Source organism: Sceloporus undulatus, chromosome 4 (assembly GCF_019175285.1).
Source record: "Sceloporus undulatus isolate JIND9_A2432 ecotype Alabama chromosome 4, SceUnd_v1.1, whole genome shotgun sequence".
Classification (NCBI taxonomy): Eukaryota; Metazoa; Chordata; class Lepidosauria; order Squamata; family Phrynosomatidae; genus Sceloporus; species Sceloporus undulatus.
Window position 1 is genome coordinate 250704007 of NC_056525.1, and position 21483 is coordinate 250725489.

General features: G+C 51.5%; 1 protein-coding gene across 4 annotated transcripts; it reads left to right on the forward strand.

The window, feature by feature from the left end:
* The first annotated feature begins 365 nt into the window (after positions 1-365).
* Positions 366-21367, forward strand: SHARPIN (SHANK associated RH domain interactor). Of its 4 annotated transcripts, none has more exons than XM_042462255.1 (14): positions 366-670; positions 2531-2705; positions 3566-3682; positions 4615-4771; positions 4928-5018; positions 5209-5485; positions 5639-5778; positions 6597-6770; positions 14728-14888; positions 14981-15092; positions 16961-17140; positions 17951-18049; positions 18367-18510; positions 20581-21367. In XM_042462255.1, the coding sequence occupies exons 1-14, from the start codon at positions 413-415 to the stop codon at positions 20659-20661; spliced, it is 2166 nt and encodes a 721-aa protein (XP_042318189.1). In that variant the 5' UTR covers positions 366-412; the 3' UTR covers positions 20662-21367. The 4 variants fall into 4 exon arrangements, with proteins under 4 accessions (XP_042318189.1, XP_042318190.1, XP_042318192.1 ...); XM_042462256.1 differs by having other exon boundaries at positions 5642-5778; XM_042462258.1 differs by having other exon boundaries at positions 4615-4756.
* The last annotated feature ends 116 nt before the right edge of the window (positions 21368-21483 follow it).

The window sequence follows — 21483 nt, forward strand, 5'->3', positions numbered from 1 at the left end:
GCGGGGTATAATAAATAAAGGTTTTTAAAAAGATTATTATTTTGTGAGACATTGAGCTTCTCTGGCGCCAGAACGAACTACAGTTCCCAGGATTCCCTAGCACTGAGTCGGGGCAGTTAAAGCCTCTCGAACGGGAGTTTTGGGCCTGAAAGGAAGATCATGATGATGATGATGATTACTTATTTCGTAGACTTAACTCCGAGGAAGTCGCCTGAAGTCTGCCATCATCATCATCATCATCATCATCATGATTTTGAAAGCACTAAATAAGCCACTCTTCCCGGAACCCAAGGGGCGGGGCCGCGGTTTCCGGGGGGAAGGGAATCGGTGCCGGACGCGCCACCGGAAGTAAGGCCGCAAGGGCACCAGGAAGAGCGGCGGCCGCTTCCGGTGGGAGTCGTCGGCGAATGCGATGGCGGCTCCTTCTCCAGTGGCTCCGTCGTCGGTTCTGGCCTCCGCCCGGGCCTGGCTCCCTCGCCCGCCGCCTTCGTCTCCGTCTCTCCCCGAGGCCTCCGCTTCTTCCCCTTCTCTTCCTCCTTCCGGCCGGGAATCATGGCAGCCTCTCCCTCGGCGGCGTCTCCTGCGGCTGCAGCTCAGCGCGGCGCCCGGCCCGGAGCGCTTCCGGCTCGGACTGAGGGCAGGGCCCGAGTCGGGGCCGGAGCCGGAGCCGGTGAGCCACGGGGTCCGAGTAAGGGCACCCGGCCCAGGGATCGGAAGGCCCTGCGGGAATACAGAGGAGTCTCGGCGCGGAAGGGACCCTGGAGGGCCAGCCAGGCCAGGCATTCTTCTGCCAGGAAGGAAGGCATGGGGCCCTCCAAGGGCCCTCCTTCCCAAGCTCCCTTCTGCCCCAGAAGAGTCGGAAGGGACCCCCAGCCCAAGCCCCTTCTTGCCCTTCTTCCCTTGAGCGGCTGAAGCCTTTGTCTTCCCCCAGGCCTTTCAAGGGGAGGCCTTGTTTGAACCCGCCTTGGGTCCCATGGTCAGGAAAAGGCAGGATATAGAACCTTGGGGTAAATAAACAACGATTAACCGAACTTGAGTCAAGAGTGCCATGCGGCAGCTAACAAGGCCAATGCCATTCTAGGCAGCATCAATAGAATTCTAGTCTCTAGATCAAGGGAAGGAATAGAGCAACTATATTCTGCTTTGGATATAGTGGCACTATTTCAAGGAGTACTGTGTCCAGTTCTGGGCCCCACAATTCCAAAAGGAGATTGAGAAACTGGAGCCATGAGTCCAAAGGAGGGGAACCAAAATGGTGAAGGGCCTGGAAACCATCAAGACCTCTGAGGAACGACTCAGGGAGCTGGATTTGTTTAGCTTGAGGAAGAGACAGTTCAGAGGAGATATGAGAGCCCTGTTTAAATACTTGAAGGGATGCCATATTGAGGAGGGAGCAAGCTTGTTTTATGCTGCTCCAGAGAATGGGACACAATGGAGCAATGGATGCAAGCTCCAGGAAAAGAGATTCCAGCTCAACATTAGGAAGACCTTCCTGAGAGTAAGGGCTGTTTGGCAGAGGAACAGACTCCTTCCTCGATGGAGATTGTGGTGGAGTCTCCTTCTTTGGAGGCTGTCTCTAAGCAGAGGCTGGATGGCCATCTGTCAATGGGGATGCTTTGAGGGAGAGTTCCTGCAGGGCAGAAGAAGGGGTTGGCCTGGGTGGCCTTTTTAGGGTCTCTGCCAACTCTAGCATTCTTTGGAGATGATCAATATGAAAATGACACTGAACTATTTTTAAAAATTGAAACTAGTTCAGTGTAACTGAAAACACGGATTCAACCAGCTGAGAAAAATGGATGGAGAGATTCCATCCAAAGCTGGGGGCACTGGGGGATTCCCAACCCTTTCTCCTCACTCTCCTTCTGGGCAACTGTAAAGCTCAGGGCAGTGTTTTGTAAGCTGTTTCGGGGCCTTTGGGGTTGACAGGCGGGGCATAACTGCTTGCAACACGCCAAGAGGGATTAGCTACAAACACTTGGCATTCCAGGCCAGGGAAGTAGCTACAAAAGCTAGCTAGGCTGGGAAGAGGGAGGTGGGGAAGGAATTGGCAGCTTTTGAGCTGCCTCTTGGGCCTTCTCTTCTTCTTCATGTGTGTGTGTGTGTGAGGGGAGAGTCCCTCCTTGCTTCCCTTTTCCTGTAAGCATCCTTATACTCAGCAATTTTACCTTGTAATGCTGTGGACAAAGACTGAGAAGGCAGACCAGGGGAAGATATATGCCGGGTTCTGCTTCTTCCTGCAGTCAGAGTTCCAGGAAAGGGCTGCCTTCCTTCTCCATAAGTACAGGTAGATCCCTCCCGGCTGCAGTGAGCCTGCTAGGGCACCCAGCTTGTATGGGAGATTTGCTGTCCTAAACCTTGGAAGGAACTGTCATCATGCTGACACTGCCAAGAGATTCTTTGAGGGAAATGGAGTGGATGCTTTGGCTTTTGCATGCTTTGCTGGCATGTTGCAGAGTGTGAGGAGTGGCTTCATGAAAGAAGGGAGACCATTTGGCTTTGCACTGTCCTAATGACCCTTTTGTGCCTCCAGAGCATTGTCGAGTACAGCCTCAAAGAGATTTCCTATGAGGTGAAGACGGCCACATGTCATGAGCTGAAGGTCTTAACCCGCCCAGATGACCCCTTGGTCTTTCACTTTGAGGACGAGCAGGAGGCACAGAAATGGTGGTCGGTCATCAGCAGTTCCATCTGGGAGGTTCAAAAAGGTCAGCCGCTGCCTGGGAAGGCGTTATTAAGCGACAGGTGCTGGTTGGTGAGCTCTAGTGGCAAGAGTAGACAGGATGTGGGCAAGAGGATAGAAACTTGTGCCCTCTAAGCTGCAAGGGGTGAAAAGTGGTCTGTCTTGAACAGAACTTTGAGGGCTGCAGAATGAGAAGCACAGCATTACAACATCCTGCCTTTCCCCTTCACTCTAGCTGCCAGGCTTAGTGGGAGTTCCTGGCTGAAGACTTGGGCAATAGCATCAGATCCTCACTTCCAGGATTGCTAGGACTCTTGAGCCCAAGAGGTGATAGAGGCTTTTAGCTGGAGCACTGCAACACAAGGGCATTTGCTGGTAGAGGGATATGCTGGCTGAGAGCCCCCAGCATCTTGACCTGGGCAGGGTGACTGGATGTGGTTTGGTGCTTCCCACTCTCCAAGGGAGCACACTTGTGTCGAGAGTGAAGTTTCCCTCCGTAGTCAGCTCTTTCTCTCTTGCTCTGCTGGGCAGGTCTGCCCTTGCAGATAAGGATGCTTGTCTCTCTGAGATTTGTAAATGTAAGTTCTGCTCTGTGTAGTTGCCATGGTGGGCAGTTTGGTGTGGGCTTATTAAATAACAGCACTGAGCATTGCCAGCTGTGCCCTGGTTTGCTCTTCAGTTGATGTAACACTTTAATGGGTGTCCATCTGTTTGTTCCCTTGCCTTCCACTTTAGCCATGTTCATCTTTTGCCTTGGGTTTCCTCTTATGCAGAATGTGAGACATAGTTGTCTGCTTCCTGTGCCAATAGGTTTGGGTTCTGAACTGCCCACTGGCTAATCAGCCTCCACCCATAAATTTCTCTCTCTCTCTTTCTCTCCCACAGCTGCTGAGAACACCAACATACTCACCGGACGGCTCCTTCCCCATCCCTCTGCTGCTATGAACTCTCTGCCTGTGTCAGAACCGGACGCCTCTCTGACCTTACAGCTTGCAGGCAAAGGTTGGTGGCAGACAGACACAGGTCACTTTGCAATTGGCAATCTGGAGGCCAAAGGAGGCTACCTCTTTTTCCACCCAAACCTCCAGCTTGCCAACTGAGGGCTAGCAGATCACTTTGGAGAATAAAGACTATTTCTAGAAGAGGGTGCTGCTTATGCAAGGGAAGTAAAACACAAGTTTTCATTACTTGGAAAGCTAGCTCTGTATGTACAAAGAAAATCCAGTTGTTGCCTGAGAACTTTCTCAGTCTTAAATTCTGCTTTGTTTTCAAGAAGTGTGGTATTTTGCTTGTTGCTTTTGTTTGTAAAAATGTTTAAGAGGGCAGCTGTGAAGCACAGTTGGAAAGAAGAGGTGGGAAGAATCACATAGATATTCTTGCTAAAGAAGGAAAAGTTATGTTTACGCATCCTGAATAAATTGCCCTGTGGAAGTCTGTGCTGCAAGGAAAAGTTCCCAGCAAATGCTTGCTTGATGAGGAGCTGGGGAGCATGGATTGGTTGGAGACACAAGACTCCCCAGATGCTTTCGTGAAAGTGGATGGCATTAGGATACTTACTTAAAAAAAATAAGTAGTTTTACAATTTGAAAACTTTGTACTAAACAATCTGACTCTTTTTAAAATACGCCAGTGGCTTATTGTTTAGCACAAGGTTTTCAGATTGGCAACAGACCGTGAGAAGAAATGACAGCAGTAACATGTATTGTGAGCCTTTGTTCAGCAGCAATTATTAACTTCCAGGAGGGCAGAGGTTTTTTTATCTGAGGTCTGAATGAGAGAAGGCTTCTGCTTCCACATCCAGGCAGAGTGGCGCAGCACTTGATCTAGCCAGCTCATGTCAGATTCTGCCTCCTGGACCAGACGTGGTCCAGAAAAGTGGCATATATGGCTTTTAACAATAAAACCAACAAGTCTCTTGCGCCACCTCTCCCCAGAAGAGCTGGCGCTCCGTCTATCTGCAGCTGTTGAGGTTGGTGACGAGGTGGAGGCCGTGCGATGGGCCACGGCGCTCGCTCAACAGCGCATCCCCCTGCGTGTCCTGCTGAAGGAGTCCTGCTACCCCACCAGTGAGATCAGGTGTGGGCACGGTGGGTGAGTGGGTGTTCTGGAGACCTTGGGGCAGGTGGGGGCCTGTGGGCTGGAAAACCCATGCCCCCCTTCCTACCTTTGTGGGCTGTTTACCATGGCATGTCCATCTTATCTGGGTTGGCTATGATTCTATGATTCTATGGTTCCTTCCCCTTCTAGTATGAAGGTACAAGTGGAAGACGCTGAGTGCTCAGCTAACATCACCATCCGTGTCCACACTTACACCACGATTGCAGCACTCAGGCAGCAGGTATGGGCCAGAGTCTCTGTGGCGTAGGCACCTGGGTGCCTTGTCGTCTGCTGGGGAGAGTCATGCATACATGATCAACAGTTGGGGAGAAGCTGGAGAAGCAACCAAATCAGGAGGGGGGCATCACACATCTTACTTAACCCCATTTCTTCTTCCTGCCCCACTTTCTCTCTCTGCCCCCTCCCCCCAGGTCTTTCAGCATTATGGGTTCCACCCCACCGTCCAGTGCTGGATTATTGGGCAGTGCCTCTGTGTAGATGACCGAACAGTCGGCTCTTATGGAATCCGGAAGGATGGAGACACTGCCTTTCTCTATCTCCTCTCGGCCAAGGGCGCTAACCTCTCAGAGCAGCGCTACAAGGAGGATAAGGACTGGGTGGTCCTGCAGGTGGCTCCCTCCCCACTAGCCGATACCTCTGATGTCCGGCGCAAGTACAGCACATTGCCTAACCCCCCGCCAAAGAAAGGTCAGTGGGTGGCTGGCTTTCCAAAAAGGCCACACCCTCCAAAGAAGGGGCTAGGGGCTCGCTAGAAGGGGCCTTTGTGTCCCAGCCCTTGATCTCCAGCTTCTTCTTGGAAAGAAGTAACATCTTCCCCCATCCCCATGTCTCCTCTGCCAGCAGGTATGAAAGATGGCAAGAAGAAGATGGATATTGGGGAGATCAGTCAGTTCCTGGGATCTCTGCAGCTTGGCAATCTTCTTCCTGGCCATGCCCAGGCCCCTCAGCCCTCCATGGCTGCTCCACCGTCTCCTGCACCGGTAGGCACTCCTTCCTCTAAATGCTACCCAAAGAGGGAGTTTCTCCCTCCCTCCATCCTTCCCTCCTTCCTTATTCGCAGCAGAACCACCCTATGCTTTCCTTTCCCTTGGTGTTCCTGGTGTGACTCTCTCCTGATCTACAGCTCATTATTGAGAAGGGCCAGAGTATCCTCCTGCTTTGCATATTTTCTCCTCTTGGCACAGGCTAAAAATGGGGCATGCTTCAGAATGCTGGTTGTGACTTATGAGGCCTTGTGCAGCTCAGGTCCTGGCTATCTGAAGGACTCTTCTGCCTGAATCTGCCCAGGCCCAGAGAGGCCCTCCTCTCAGTCCTACCACCTTCATAGTCATGGTTGGTGGGGACACAGCAGTGGCTGCTTCCAGACTCTGGAACTCCCTTCTTGCTGGCTTTGCATCAGCAGGCAAAGATCTTTTTTAAAATTATTATTGTTGTTGTTGTTGTTGTTATTGATTATTAATTCTAGCAGACTTTTGAGAACTAAAGGTTTTAAAGGAAGGGATGGGGGGTGTTATATTGTTTTAATTATCCTGTCTTTAACTGGTTTTTAAAATCTTCTGAGGAATTCTTAATGTTGTTGATAGTTTTGATTCTAACATTGAATATATTCTATAATATGCTTTAATTATTGGTTCTCTGAAAAGGTGGGCTGGAAGTAAAGTGCATGAGTAGTACTGATGATGAGAGGGTAGGGGTGGGATGGGGGCAGTCCTGGGGTGCCCAGCTGCAGCCAGACCACCTGCCCAGTCTTTGGGGGGAGGAGCAGATCAATAGCCCCCTGGCCCCATTGTCCCTACAGGATGGCTGGTCCTGTCCCACCTGCACATTCATCAACAAGCCCACTCGCCCCGGCTGTGAGATGTGCAGCACTGACCGCCCTGCCAGCTACGTGGTTCCCGGGAGCTACCAACCAGACGAGACAGAGCTGTGGCGGATGCAGCAGGAGAAGGAGGGGATCTTGCAGTACCAGAAGGTGAGCAGGTCTCTTAATGCTCTTCTCAGAGGGGAAAGCCCCTCTGTCTTTCTTGCAGCTTCTACTGGTGTGTTGTATTATGTGCATCCACCTCTTTTTATGTAAGGAGGGTCCCTGTGAAGGAGGCTGCCACAGATCGTAGGAGAGCACTTGCTGTGTAGCTGTTCTAAATTTACTAAGGAAAGCCTTGGCCCCAGGAAGGTAGGCAATGGTGTTAAGGCACTGAGAATAGTGTAATTGGGGGAGCAGAGGCTTGGTGCTTCCCATCCAGCAGCAAACAGCCTTGTGTGGAAGGATGAGAACTGGGAAGGAACCCATTTGCAGCAGTAAAGAAGAAATTGTGCTCTTGAGCCCTGCATGTTTCCAGGATAAACCCTCTTTCAGGGGCACCATGGAAAACGCCACCCCACCTGCATCACTGATAGTGGCATGAATGAAGGAGCAGTGTGTGGTTGTGTTATCTTCCTTTATTGTTTTTGTAAAATCAGAATGTGAAATATAATTCCCCTGTATATACTGTGTGTTTGTTATTTTTTAAGCCAGTGATGTTTTTGAGTTTTATTTATGTCATTTCACATATAATACACACACACACACAGTGGGCCCATGTTGTCCACTTGGGTTTGGTTCCTGGGAGCACTGTGGATACCAAAATCAGTGCATGCTCAGGTCCCACAGAATATAGTGGTGTTATGAAATGGCATCCCTTGTGTAAGATGCAAAATCAAGTTTTGATTTTTGGAAGTGATATATTTTTAAAAATATTTTCAAGCTGTGGGTGCTTGAATCCATGGATAAAGAACCTGTGGATATGGAAGGCTGACTGTACAGTGGTGCCCTGGGAGAATCATTTACGTTTGAAATGCGTTGGGTTGCGTTAACCCTCCAGTGGTGCTGAGAGTCTTCCAGGGTGCATACCTGTGCTCCTGTTTTGCTCTCCTGGGAGGCTGTGCAGAGTTGGGGTGTGGTCAAGGGGGTCAGCAAAGCCTCGTGTGAGGAAGGGGGCTCCCAGTGCCCCCCTCCCTGGCACGTGATGACTCTCTTCTCTTCTTTCTTCTCTTACGGCAGGAAAAGGGAAGGAGAGAAGACGGTTCAGCTGGCCCCTGTGCTAACAACCTTGCCTCCCTGGATGACTTCATCCATCTTTCCTCGGAGTTCTCATAGCTGTAAATCTCAGGGCAACGCCCCTCCTTCCACTCCTGGCCTTCCTCCTCCTTCATCCCCTGCTCCTGCCATGCATTGATTTGGGCAGCCGGACCCTCCTTGGAGAAGGACTTGGTGCCAGTGGCTGGGGGACAGCCAGGCAGTGACCGAGCCTCAGGCGCTGGGATGGCAAGAGGGATCTGGAGGCGCTTTCTTCCTCATTGGATGGCTGAGAAGATCGGGGGGGGGGGGGGGTTGTGCCTTGTTCAGCTTTGTGGACCAGTCAGCTTTTGAAAGAGTTGGGAGCAGGAAGAAGCCACGCTGTAGGACAAAGTGAAAGTCTCAGGGATCTCCTGCATTAACAGAAGTGGTCTGTGGCAGGAGCCGCACACAGGGCAATGGAGATCTGGTCTCGCTGGAGGGCTCACTTGGCAGCCCCTCCTTCGTCCCTTCTATGTTTTAGGACTGAGATGATCTTTCTGGTTCTGTGGGAAAGACGAGAAAGCCTCCCCCCGTGGAAGGGTCCAGAAGGCAGAGGGGGGTGAGCCAAGGTGGCCTTGTGTCGTGGGGGGCCTTTGGCCATGTCCCAGCTTGGACCCTTCCTCTAGCCCCCTTACCTCTTTCAACAGGGTGTTGCTTCCCGAGTTGTGCTCTCCATCCCCTGAAAAAATTTATAGGAGTGTTTGGGATGCTGGGAAGGGGGAGAGTAGCCTAGTGGGGGCTGGGAAGGGGGGGACTCATATAGTGGAAGCTGTGGCCTGCCCAGACAGTTGCCACCCTCCAGCCTGTGACCTCTTCACCCCACCCCACCCCAGTGGTCTTTGCTGCCCCCAGGACAGGGTCTGCCCAGCCAACAGGCGCATGTCGTAGGGTGTGTTTTGTCCTTGAGTCTGTCCATCACTGGAGCCTCTAGAGCTTCCTCCCTTCTGACCATCCGCAGTGCCTTACTTGAGTGGCATTCTGGTCTTTTCTGTGCCCTGCCTCTCTTGCGCTTTTGTGGAGCCAAGGGGACAGATGCTGTTGCTGCCTGCCAGAAGTTGTCACAGCTGCCAGAGGTGATTTTGGACCACTCTTCCCTCTTCTCCCTTTGCATGGGTTTTTGGAACTTATTGGGCAGTAGAGCCTCTGTGCTGCCTCTGAGACAGTCAGACAAAGTCACCTCAAAAGCCAGGGGCTGAGTGAATGGTGAGGCCTCTCTGCCTTGGAGACTCCCCTGTTGAAGGCCCAGTGAAAGCAAATGGTCCTCTGCCTTGAGCAAAGCTGCTCCTGTCCCCCGTCCCTCTGCCTTAAGTGCACTTTGCAAGAAAAATGGCACCCAGGTCCTGTCCTTTCGTTCTTTTTGCACTTGGTAAGCAGTCTGGCCGGCTGCTTGCCCCAGTCAGACAGTGGGTCTTGAAACAGGCCTTGCTTCTTACCTGGCCCCGTGTTCCCGGCTTTGGTCTACCCAGAAAGGGGTGCCAGTGGGGAGCAGCCTGCGGGTTGGGACAGAGAGGTCCTTCTCTCTCCATTTTACTGTGATGGAAGTAGTGGGTGATGTTCAGAGACAGGTTAATGTCTGCAAAGCATGATTGTATAATGGATATTCTGACATGAATTGGAGAGAGTCTCTCCCTTGTTGTATTAAATGATGCCTTTGGGCTAGACTCACCTGCTTCCTCTGCTCTCTCTATAGCAACCTGGGGTGGGGGGGATGCAGAAAGGCTGGCGTCCATGTTTGCGTTTATCCTCCCTTTTGTAAAGCATTACTAATGAAGCACCTGTTGGGAAGCTGTTACACAAAGTAGTAACAAGTTTAGTACCATGAAAGCAATAGCAGACTAATGACCTTTCAGAGCTGTTCTGATGGATAATGCCTGAGGGGGCTTGACGCCATCGGGATTGTAGTGGTTCACTTTTGCCCAGTCATTTCAGGGGACTTGAGCGTCCACCCCCTTCTCACCCGTCCCACCCCACATGCCCATTCCAGGGCCCTGCTGTTGGGATACTTATTCCCAAGCAAACCTGGATGAGACCCTTTCCCCTGCTAGGGGCTGTTTTGGCTGCATCCACTGCATTGTCTAAGGCTGCATCCACACTGGAGAAATAACCCTGCTTGGCACTGCTTTAACTGCCTTGGCTCAAGGCTATGGAATTCTGGGAGTTGGTGTTTGTTGTGGGGCTTTTCTTAAGCTCTGCTCTGCTCTGGGCCCACAACAAACTCCAGCTCCCAGAATTCCATAACCTTGAGCCAGAAAGAGTTAAAGCGGTGCCAAACCGGGTTATTTCTCCAGTGTGGATGCAGCCTAAGAAATCTGACGCTCTCCCATCCTGGTTGCTGACCAACCTCCTTGGAGCATTTAGCCTTGGCGCAGCTGGCTTCCCAACCTCCTGAGCAGCTGCGGAGAGAAAGCTCTGGCTGACCTTTAAGGCAGGGGAACACTTTGCAAGGCCCCATAGAATCATTCGGGTCCAGGAAGGGCCTGGGGGAGTTATAGCTCATCCGAGGAAGGAGAAGGGCTTTTACCTTGGCAGGAAGGCCAGCTGGAATCATCATCCGGTTTGGTCACTTCCACATCAATGCCACAAAAGCACAGCTCAGTTCTGGGCAGGTCTGCTTAGGAGCGAGCCCCTTCCCGTTGTGTGGGATGAAGTGTGGCTATGGAGATGGCATTGGCCTGCCATTCTGCTTCTGCCTCATCCCAAAGAGGGGCAGCTGTGTGTCTGTCTGTGTGGGAGCTGTAAACAGGAGCATTAAGTGGTCTCTGCTCACCATTGGTCTTAAACCAACAGCTGATCCTAAGAAAGAATCAAGGAATCAGAAGGTTGGAAGAGTCTTCAAGGGCCATCCATACCAACCCCATTCTTCCGTGCAAGAACTCCCAATCAAAGTGTCCCTGACAAGCGGCCACCCAGCCTCTGTTAAAAGACGTCCAAAGAAGAAGACTTCACCAAAGTCTCCAAGGCAGCATCTTCCATTGTGGAACAGCTCTTGCTGTCAGGAAGTTCTTCCTAATGTTGAGCTGGAATCTCTTTTCCTGGAGCTTGCATCCATTGCTCCATTGTGTCCTATTCTCTGGAGCAGCAGAAAACAAGTTCGCTCCCTCCTCAATATATCAAATACTTAAACAGGGCTCTCATATCACCTCTTAAGCTTCTCCAGGCTAAACATCCCCAGCTCCGTAAGTCCTCATAGGGCTTGGTTGTTTCCAGATTCTTCACCATTTTGGTTGCCCTCCTCAAAATGCTCCAGATAGTGATGCGGTCGTCTGTTGGACTGACTTTGGCTCAGAAAGCCAAACTTCCATGCAGAACGGAAGGCTTTATTCAGAAACCAAAGCAGTTCATGGTGTGGCCTAGGAGACTAGGGTTCGAATGCCCACTCAGCCATGGAAACCGGCTGGGTAACCTTGGGTAAGTCAGATGCTTAGCCTCAGAGGAATGCAGTGGCAACCCTCTGAAGGTATCGTGCCAAGGAAACCCTAAGAGGGGGGTCGCCATGTGTCAGTTTTACCCAGCTGGCATGATGTGGCTTTGGGTGTTGGAGGAGGACTCTGGGGACCAGGGTTGGAATCGCTGCAGACTCTCTGTAAAGACATCTGGCCAGAAGACCTTAGGCTAGGCTTGCCATCAGTTGGAGCCAGGTTTAAGTGTTGGGCTAGGACTCTGGGAGATCAGGGTTCACATCCTTGCTGAGTCACAGAGGCCCACTTGGGTCAATGCCTTCTCATTTTAAGAGGAAGCCATTGGCAAGCCTGCTTAAAGTAAGTCTGTTGGGGCGACAGTGTAGTTTGAATTCTTGGCCCAGGAGACCAGGGTTTGCATATCTTCATCTGCTGGCTAACTCCCTTGGTTGGGTCACAGGCACCTCTGAATGGCTCCTGCACACCCCCTTCCCAGGAAAATAGAAGCATGCTTTATACTGGAAACACACTCTGGGACTCAAAGTATACAAGGCCACATTGTCGGAGCAAGTGGGGACTCAGCTGTGAGTAAAAGGCAGGCCTTTGTTTGCCCTGGGAATGGCCAGGCTTGGCAGTTTGTCCCTCAGTGCCACTGTTAAAACTTGTCATCTCCTCACCAGAACCACACATTTTGCATTTCCATTGCCATTCATTTGTAGTTGTGTTTCCTACTTATGGCAACCCTACGGCCAACCTATTGCGGGGTTTTCTTGGCAAATTTCTTTAGAGGGGTTTGCCAAGCCTTCCTCTGAGGCTGAGAGAGTGTAACTTCTTGCCCAGGGTCACCCAGTGGTTTTCCATGGCCAAGCTGGGATCCGAACCCTGGGCTCCGGAGTCCTAGTCCAGCACTCAGACCACCATGCCCTGCCAACTCTTCATATGGTTTTAATGGCTTTATATTTTTAAATGGTTATAATGATATGATGTTTGTAATTCTTTTTTTAATTGTACCTTTTAATTGTTGTTTTTAGCATCTTTTGTGAGCCATGTTGGCTGTCAGGTATTCATACAGTCTAGTTATGAAAGTCCTTCCTGAGCAGCATTCCACTCCTTGCATCTGAGGAAGCAGACAGAGTTTAGGAAAGTTTCTGCTACAGCTTCGTTTAAACAGTTAGTCTCAAAGGTGCTACAAGATCCCAGCCACACAAGATTAGTTTGTGTATTGCACACACAAGTACTGACCTAAACTCTTATTCTTTGGGGCTTCAGTGATCTCTGCTGTGATGGGAGAGGGACAGGCAATTTGATTTAATTTAGAAGGAAAAGGCAGCCCCTGACAGACTTTGCACTGATGCTGTTGAAACTAAAGACCAACTGCTGGGGCTTTAGGTTCTCCAGCAGAGCTTCATGTGCAGCTAGGCATGAATGTGGACTTGCTTTTCATCTATGGCCTCCTTGGGTCCCACATGGGGAGGTAAATTCAATGCATATATAGGTGGAGGATATATGTATATTTGTGTGTGTGTGTGTGTGTGTGTGTCCCCGTCCGACAGACCCTTGTTATCCGCTGGGGTTTGGTTCCACGATCCCCCATCCGTGGATAACAAAATCCATGTACTGTATGCTCAAATCCCATTAAATATAATGACAAAATGCAAAATGGTGTCCCTTATAAAAAATGGAAAACCAAGGTTTGATATTTGAAATGTATACTTTTTTTGGAACATTTTTCAAACTGCGGATGCTTGAATCTGTGTATAAAAAAGCTGTGTATAAGAAGGGCTGACTGTATAATGTGCAGCTCTTCAGATCCTGTTGGACAGCAACTCCCATCATTCCTGCCTGTTGGCTGTCCCCAAATGAGGTACAATCACTTAAACAAGACAGCAAATTCTAAATAGAACCCACAGTCCAATAGGCCAAAAAAAGCAAGCCCTTGACTACTCAAAGATATAGCCCTGTTAGTCTGTAGAATCAGTACATAGACAGATCTTCTTGTACCTTTGAGACTAACTGAAAGAACTTTCCTAGACTTCAGTCTGCTTCTACGAAACCTCCTCCTGCCAACTTTGCTCTTTCAGTTAATCTTAAAGGTGCTGCAAGATCTCTCAAATATCTGAAAAGAAAATGCGTTTTAACTTGGTGCCAGAACGAAACCAACGGCAGGTGAAACCCAAGAGGAGCGCCCCAGACATGAGAAGGCCTCTCTTTCTCCAGTGGTGGGACACCAAGGAGATATGAATGCCACACATGAGGGAGGCATGGCCTCTTGTGCCAGGGCTAGTTGGCTGCTCCAGCGGCCACTTTCATGCACTGGTAGCCACATGGGCTAAGAAATAAAAGAAGAACTCTTAGGCCCACACCTGGTTCTCAAAAATAGCGACAGCAATAGCATTTACATTTCTGTACCACTTCATAGTGAAGAAAACACCCTCAAAGTGGTTTACAATGTGTTTTTAGCCAATGGCCCCCAACAAACTGGACCCGGAGCCCTGCCTGGGATCGAACCCACAGCCTTAGGGCAGCAGGACTGGCATTTGGCCCCTGAGCCGCCGGGGCTCCTTGAGTCATTTAAGTAAAAGAAACCATTTCAAAAGAATTAAGCAGAATGGGGTGGCCGTGGGGCTTAGCTATCAAGTGATCCGCTCTCCCAGGAGGAGGCTTCCAAGAGGAGCAGGGGTTCGCCTTCTCGGGGGGTTTTGGTCAGAGAAAGGTCAGTCTGGGGATGCTGGAAGTGTTGGGGGCCACAAAAACATCCCTCTCTCTGGGGCATGGGTGAGGAAATAGTGCCCTCAAGATGTTGTTGGACTGCAGCACCCAGCATCCCTGGCTTTCGGCTATGCCAAATGCAAGGAGGTAGCATTTGAGACTACTCCCTCCTTGCATTTCGCTGGCAAGCAAAACATTTTTATTTAAGCAGCCTCTTTAACTTATAATCAGGACAGCGCGGTTTTTATAGGGATATATGTGTTTTTAGTATGTTTTTGTATTGATTTTGTACTATTTTAACTAGATGATTTTAATTGTGTTTTTCTTTAAAAATTTATTGTGATGCTTTAATAATGTTTTATTTTGTGAGCTGCCTTAGGTCCCTTTTGGGGGGAGAAAGGCGGCACAGAAGTGAAATGAAACAAACAAATGCCAGGTGGTACAGATGGGAGTTGCAGCCCCAGAGAGCCACCCCTGCATTTCCCCACCATCCTTTGGATTTATGTTCCCCCTTTTCTGACACTAAAGAGGGTCTCTGAGTGGACTCAGTCGCCAGTACTACCAGGCAGGTCTTCTGTGCCCGGTGCCCATGGAGAGCGATGCCCTGTGCCCCTTGCGAGCCCATTTGCAGCGGCAGCCTCCCTCCCATGCCAGGCATGCTCTCTCTCTCTCTCTCTGTGTCTTTCTCTGCTGGCAACCCCCTCCCTTTTCTCCTGGACCCCCAGGTGCTGGAGCAGGAACGGCTGCAGAACTTCCAGCAGCTCCGTCAGTTGGACGAAGAGGCCCTGGTGCCCAACCAGGAGGAGATCGAGTGCCGCATCTGCTACCTGGAGGTGGAGCCGGGTGAAGGGGTGCTGCTCCGCGAGTGTCTGCACAGCTTCTGCAGGTCAGTGGGGCACCCTGGGCTGTTCTGGGGCCAGGTCATCTGAAAGCACACCTCCTCATCTCTCTCTCCCTCCCTTCCTTCCTTCTTTCCAGGGACTGCCTGCGCCAGCTGATCAACTGCACCGAGGAGCCGCAGGTGCCTTGCCCCTTCCGGGACGACGCCTACGCCTGCAACAGCCACCTCCAGGACAGGGAGATCAAGGCGGTGAGTCAGGACGCCATACCAAAACCCAGCTCACACATCCCTGCTATGGGGTGGGATTTGTTGGTGAGAAATGGATGCAGCAGCAGTAGAGGAAAGTGTCACATCCCTGGTGGCACAGTGGTTAAATCCCCACATTCCAGCCACTCACTCAGAAACCACAAGGCTGTGAGTTCAGTCCCAGCCAGGGGCTCAGGGTCGACTCAGCCTTGCATCCTTCCAGAGGTTGCTATACTGAGGACCCAGCTTGATGGGGGCAATTAGTTTACACGTTGAAAATGGTTTGGGGAGTGCTTAAGTGCGCTGATAAGCAGTATAGAAATGTACAGTGGGTCCTCGCCTTACGCAGGGATCCGTTCCGGATCCCTCCGCGTAAGGCGATTTCCGCCTATGCTCAAGCCCCATTGGAAACAATGGGGCTTGTGCACGGCGGTGCAGCGGTGTGTGGGGTGCAATGGGCGCACGCGCCCATTCAATTGAATGGGACGTGCCACCCCTTCTGCCCTGCACGCGCCCGCGTATGACGCGGGTGCACTGTACTTGCTATTGCTATTGCTTTATGGGTGACAGCCAGCATCTGCTACCAGCAAGTGGTAGAATCGGGTCCCTAAGCAACTGATTCTGCCAGGCCATCCCAGGGCCAATATCTAGATCCTGGTGGCTGGATAATGGCTTCCCTGGGTGGGCTATGTAAGGAAACAAACTGTGCAAGCATTAACATATCCTCACAGCTGCCTTGGATCCTGTGCAAAGGGAAAGGTAGGATATAATTTAAATGATAAATTAACAGGTAAATGGCAGGCTAGAGAGTCAGTGTGGTGCAGTGGCTTCAGTGCTGGACTGTGATCCTGGAGACCAGGGTTCAGGTCCCTGCTTAGTTACTGAAACCCACTGAGTGATCTTGGAAGAGTTTTGCTTTCTCAGAGGAAGGCAAAAGCAAATCCACTCTGATCACATCTTGCCAAGAAAACCCCATGTCATAATGTGGAAACAACTTGAAGACATGCAACAACAGGCAAGTTGCAACCAGGAAGGCTTTACTCCCGCCAGAGGATCCTCATTACAGCAGCCACAGCCTTATGGCTGAGCTCCTCCTTTGAATGTGGGCCTGAGAAGTGATGCTTTTTAATAGGCTACTTTGGCTGCCATGCTAGAAAGTGAAAGCTTTGCAGTCTTTCCCCCTCCCCTTAAAATAATGGAGTTGGAAGGGACTGCAAAGACTATCGATTCCAACATCCTGCCATTGAGGAATACACACCTGAAGCCCCCCTGAAAGGCAGCCAGCCCACCTCTATTCAGAGACCTCCACTGTCCCTTGAGGCGCTCCATTCTCCTTTTGAACTGCATTTGCCACCAGGAAGTTCTTAATGTTTAGTTGGTGTTGCTTTTCTTGTAATTTGAACCCATTGGTTCAAGTTCATGCCTCCTAGAGTAGCAGGAAACCATTTACTCCATCACCCGACAGTCCATGGCTCCTGTGCCTCTTCTCCTTCTTCTCTCCTCCAAGCTATTAGGAAGAACCTCCTGAGGGTAAATGCCGTTTGACAGTAGAAGATGCTGCTTCTATGGAGGGTGGTGGAGTCTCCTTCTTTGAAGGTTTTTAAACAGAAGCTGGATGGCCATCTGTCACAGGGAGTGCTTTCTTTGTGTATTCCTGCATGGCAGAATGGGGGTCCTTGAGGTCTCTTCCAACTCTATGATTCTATGTTGAAGATGGAGCAAGCTTGTTTTCTGCTGCTGCAGGGACATGGTGCAATGGACTCAAGCAACAGAAAGAGCAATTCCACCTAAACAGCCATGCTTCCCATCTCCCTTGTTTTGTCCCACCTGTGGGCATCCCTGAGCTGGCTCCTCTGTCCTCTTCTCCGCAGCTGGTGTCTCAGGACGAGTATGACCGGTTCCTGAAGCGGCGCCTGGCGGTGGCGGAGAGCCGGGCCCAGAACAGCTACCACTGCCAGACGGCCGACTGCCTGGGCTGGTGCATCTATGAGGACGACGTCAACGAGTTCCGCTGCCCCATCTGCTGGGCGCTGAACTGCCTCGTTTGCAAGGTAGGTCCGTGTGGCGGCGCTGGGCACCCCTTTGAGAACACAGCAGGCTGTGCTGTCACCCAGTGCCAGGAAAGAGCAGTATCACAAGGCCTGGCTAAGCTGGGCCTTGCACACTCGCCCTGCATGATTCACAAATCATTGGAGACAGACCTAAGAGCAGGGGCAGAAGAGCATAGGGCCCTGCCTCCTGAACCCCAGAAGCATGCATAGACCCCCACACAGGCTCCTCTTCGCCACCTCCCTGAGCAGTCCCTGTTTTCAAGTGTCCTCTCACCATTATGCCTTTCTTTAACACTCTGCCTATGCAACAGAAGCTGTGCCTGGCTGGACCAGGAGTTCCCTTGCCTTGGCGAGTGTGAAGGCAGAGGAGGCCGTCCCAAGGCAGGCCAGAGAAGCTTGCAGGCCCAGGGGCCATCCTCTGCAGGCCTTGGGTCTCCATTGGCTGAAGGACAAAGAGAGGGCAGAGTACTGCTACAGGAGTCAGGACAGCACTGCTGTAGGCAAAGCCCTTGCCTCCTTTCCATCTCTTGTGGCAGTTTCCTATACACCAAGCCCTTTAGGAAAGGAGAGCCTCTGGAAGGGACGTGGCTCACCTGCCCTTTGCACATGAACTGCGCAGGGCCAAGGAGCCTCCATCCCCATGGGAGGTTTGTGCACAGGGGTCCTTGCCACAGCTACAGAAGACAGGCACCCAGCATGAGCCAGGCCTGGCAGAGAGAAAGGAGCCCACAAGCCTGGAGCCTCTGCTGGGTTAGCCCCTCTCCCCAGGACTGCCTGAGTCTGACCTCCTGCTCTTGTTTTTGCTTGCAGACTATTCATGAGGGCATGAACTGCAAGCAGTACCAGGACGAGCTGCAGTTCCAGGCCCAAAGTGATGCCGCTGCCCGGGAAACCAGCAATATGCTCAAGGTGAGGAGTCAGCGCAGGGGCCAGAGCTGATAAGCCCCCTGGGGCTGGTTATCAGCGGGGGGTGCTTTTGTAGCAAGGTCCTTGCCTGCCCCATGGAAATCTCTGCCAAGTCCCTCGCCCTCACAGTCCTGGCCTCCAGGGCTCACCAACTATTTCTCATCTTGACAGCCAGCTTGCTGCAGGGCTTTGCGGAGGAGAGCCAAGAGGGGTGAGGAGGCAGAAGAGGGGTCACCAAAAGAGCAGAACAGGCGCCTCCCTAAGCCCAGCCCGTGTGGGCAGCTATCTGAGATGATTTTCTTCTCCGTCTTCCTTGCCAGGCGCTGGTGCAGCTGGGCAAGGCCATGCACTGCCCCGTGTGTCGCATTGTGGTCCAGAAGAAGGGCGGCTGCGACTGGCTCCGTTGCCCTGTCTGCCAGACAGAGATCTGCTGGGTGACCAAAGGGCCACGCTGGGGTCCTGGGGTAAGGGACCGAGAGCACTGGACTGGAGAGGGAGCCAGTGGGTCTTTGGGGAGCCTGTACCAAAACAAGCTAGGATTATCCTGCAACAAGGGAGGGTCTTGTAAATGGCTGGGATGCTCCATTTACCACCTTTCCAGTCACAGCATTGTAGAGGCGCAGAGAGTGCTTTAGGAGGGGAGACCACAGGGTTGTGAGGGACCATGAGGGGCCTCTAGTCCAGCCATCTTCCCTGGTGGACAATGCACTGCCATTGAAAGAGAAGGAGAGTCCAAGATGGTCCATGCCGTGTTCTCACAGTAAAGATGTTTTTCCTAATGTTTAATCAGAATCTCTTCTTGCAGTTTGAACCCATTGCAATATAGGATGGGTGACACGTGGCTGAATGAAAGTACATGTGAAAGGGATCTAGGAGTCCAAGTAGACCACAAGTTGAACATGAGTGAACAGTGTGATGCGGCAGCTAAAAAGGCCAATGCAATTTTAGGCTGCATCAATAAAAGTATAGTGTCTAGATCAAGAGAGGTAATAGGGCCACTGTATTCTGCTTTGGTCAGGCCTCACCTGGAATAACCTTGTGTCCAGTTCTGGGCCCACAATTCAAAAAGGACATTGAGAAACTGGAGCCATGTGTCCAAAGGAGGGCGACAAAAATGGTGAAGGGTCTGGAAACCATGAAGCCCTATGAGGAAGGACTCAGGGAGCTGGGGATGTTTAGCCTGGAGAAGAGAAGGTTAAGGGGTGATATGATAGCCCTGTCATGTTGAAGAGGGAGCAAGCTTGTTTTCTGCTGCTCCAGAGAACAGGACCCAATGGAACAATGGATGCCAAGCTACAGGAAAAGAGATTCCACCTGAACATTAGGAGGACCTTCGTGAGAGTAAGGGCTGTTCGACAGTGGAATGCACTCCTTCCTCGGAGGGTGATGGAGTCTCCTTCCTTGGAGGTCTTTAAACAGAGGCTGGATGGCCATCTGTCAGGGATGCTTTGATTTGGATTTCCTGCATGGCAGAAGGGGGTTGGACTGGATCAGGGCCCTTGCGGTCTCTTCCAACTCTACGATTCTATGATTCTATGCTTTGTGTCCCAGCCTCTAATTTCCCTCTCTAGTGGCTACTAACTATGGTGTCTGGATGTCACCTTGGGCATCAAAGGCAGTTTGTAGCTTAGTGGCTGGCTAATGCAAGATGGAAGGCGCAGTTGCCATCATGTTCTCCTGGTGCGTTTCCTGTAGGCAATTGGTCATCTGCTCTGTGAACGGAACGTTAAACTGGAAAGGCCTACTTTGGTCTGGTCCAACATGGCTGTTTCCAACCTTAACAGCTGTTCAAAAGGCCTTTCATCTGTTTATACCCCAAGGGCTGGATGGAGACGGAGGGGCAATGGCACGGCCCTGGCATAGTACCGGTGGTCGTTAGTCTCTTTCCAGCCACTTCCACAAGAACTGCCCTTCTTGGAGGAGCCTTGATGTCTGGAATGTATTTCCCAGTTGCTCTCGGAGAGGACAGGAAGCCGGCAAAGAGGACAGCTGGGAAAAATAGAGCACAATAGATAGCTGGGAGGGATGAGTGAAAATGGCAATAAAAGGAAGCGCTCAGAAAAAGGCTAGATCTGTACAGAACGTATCATCCCTCACAATCCATCTCCGTTATCCCCATTGTGCAGGGAGGGCAGAACGGGGCATCAAGAGGCCTTAGTCAACCTCTTGGATACACATCTTCGGACAACACATGGCTGGGGGAAAAAGACAAGTCACTCAGGACTGGTGGGTCTCTGCATATCCAGAATGTGTGGGCACAAATGGTCTGTTTCTCAAGACCCATTTTTGCTTTTTGAAAGCAGCGAGTAGGCAGTCCTCATGGCTTCTGATTGCTGGAAAGGTCTGGGGCAACAGCTGGAGACTCTGGGTAGGTACAGGAGTCAAGCCTTCTGTTAATCATGGCAGAGATTCCCCCCACGCTCACATGATGCTCTTCTCTTTTGCCTCTAATGCCAAGGGCGGGCGCTGAAAAAAGGACACTGCCTGAGCCGCCTTCTCACTCTGACCTCTTCTTCCGCCTTGCTTTCCTGCAGGGCCCCGGAGACACCAGCGGAGGCTGCCAGTGCAACACGGACGGGGAGAGGTGCCACCCGAATTGCCAGAACTGCCACTGAGGGCCTGGCTGAAGAAGAGACAGTAGGTTGGACAAGATGGGGCAAGCCCCCCAGGAGGATTCAAGAGGCTTTTGCTGAGCGGAGGGCCTGCTGCCCTGAAGATCTCCGGTGCCAGCCAGGAATGGAGTTTATTTTGGGGAGGGGGTGCAGGGAGAGGCCTCAGCGTGGCAAGTTGCTGCCCCAGGTAACTCCCACCCTTGCTTTTTATTCCCCACGCAAGACTTTTAACTATTCAGTGGAAGAAAGCATACTTCCTCCCAAAGTTTTATGGCCGAGGCGGCTTGTCCTCCTGCCTTTTCCCTATGATTTGCTGACAGACTCCTGCATCTACCTCAGAGGGCTGATAGGAACACTCTCGCACCTGAAGGAAGGCACTGTGCCTTAACCCCGCCAGCAGGCTGAGAGTGAGAGGGCGAGTGCCCAAGGTCTTCTTCCGCACCTTTCCCTACCCTCTGTGCCTTTGAACACTGTCCCTGTGCATCGTCCACTCCCACCCCTCACCTCTGTTGCCAAAAACTGCAACGTCCCTCAGCCCACTACTTGCTGGGGGGGGTGTCACCTTTAACTGACCATCCGGGGCTGGGCAGCAGGAGGCGGCCGGTGGGGCTTGGAGGGAGTGAGGTCAGCACCAGGGAGGAGCTCTGGAGACGTGTGACTGCGCAGGATAGGAGCGTGACCCTCCCTCAATAAAAGGAGGAGTAACCACTAGAAATGCATAAGGATTCATTTCAGGGACACGGGAAGAAAGCAGCTCCCGCTCAAAACAACACAATCCATACCACAACATACACACACACTGCTGGACGTCAGCACAGACCACAG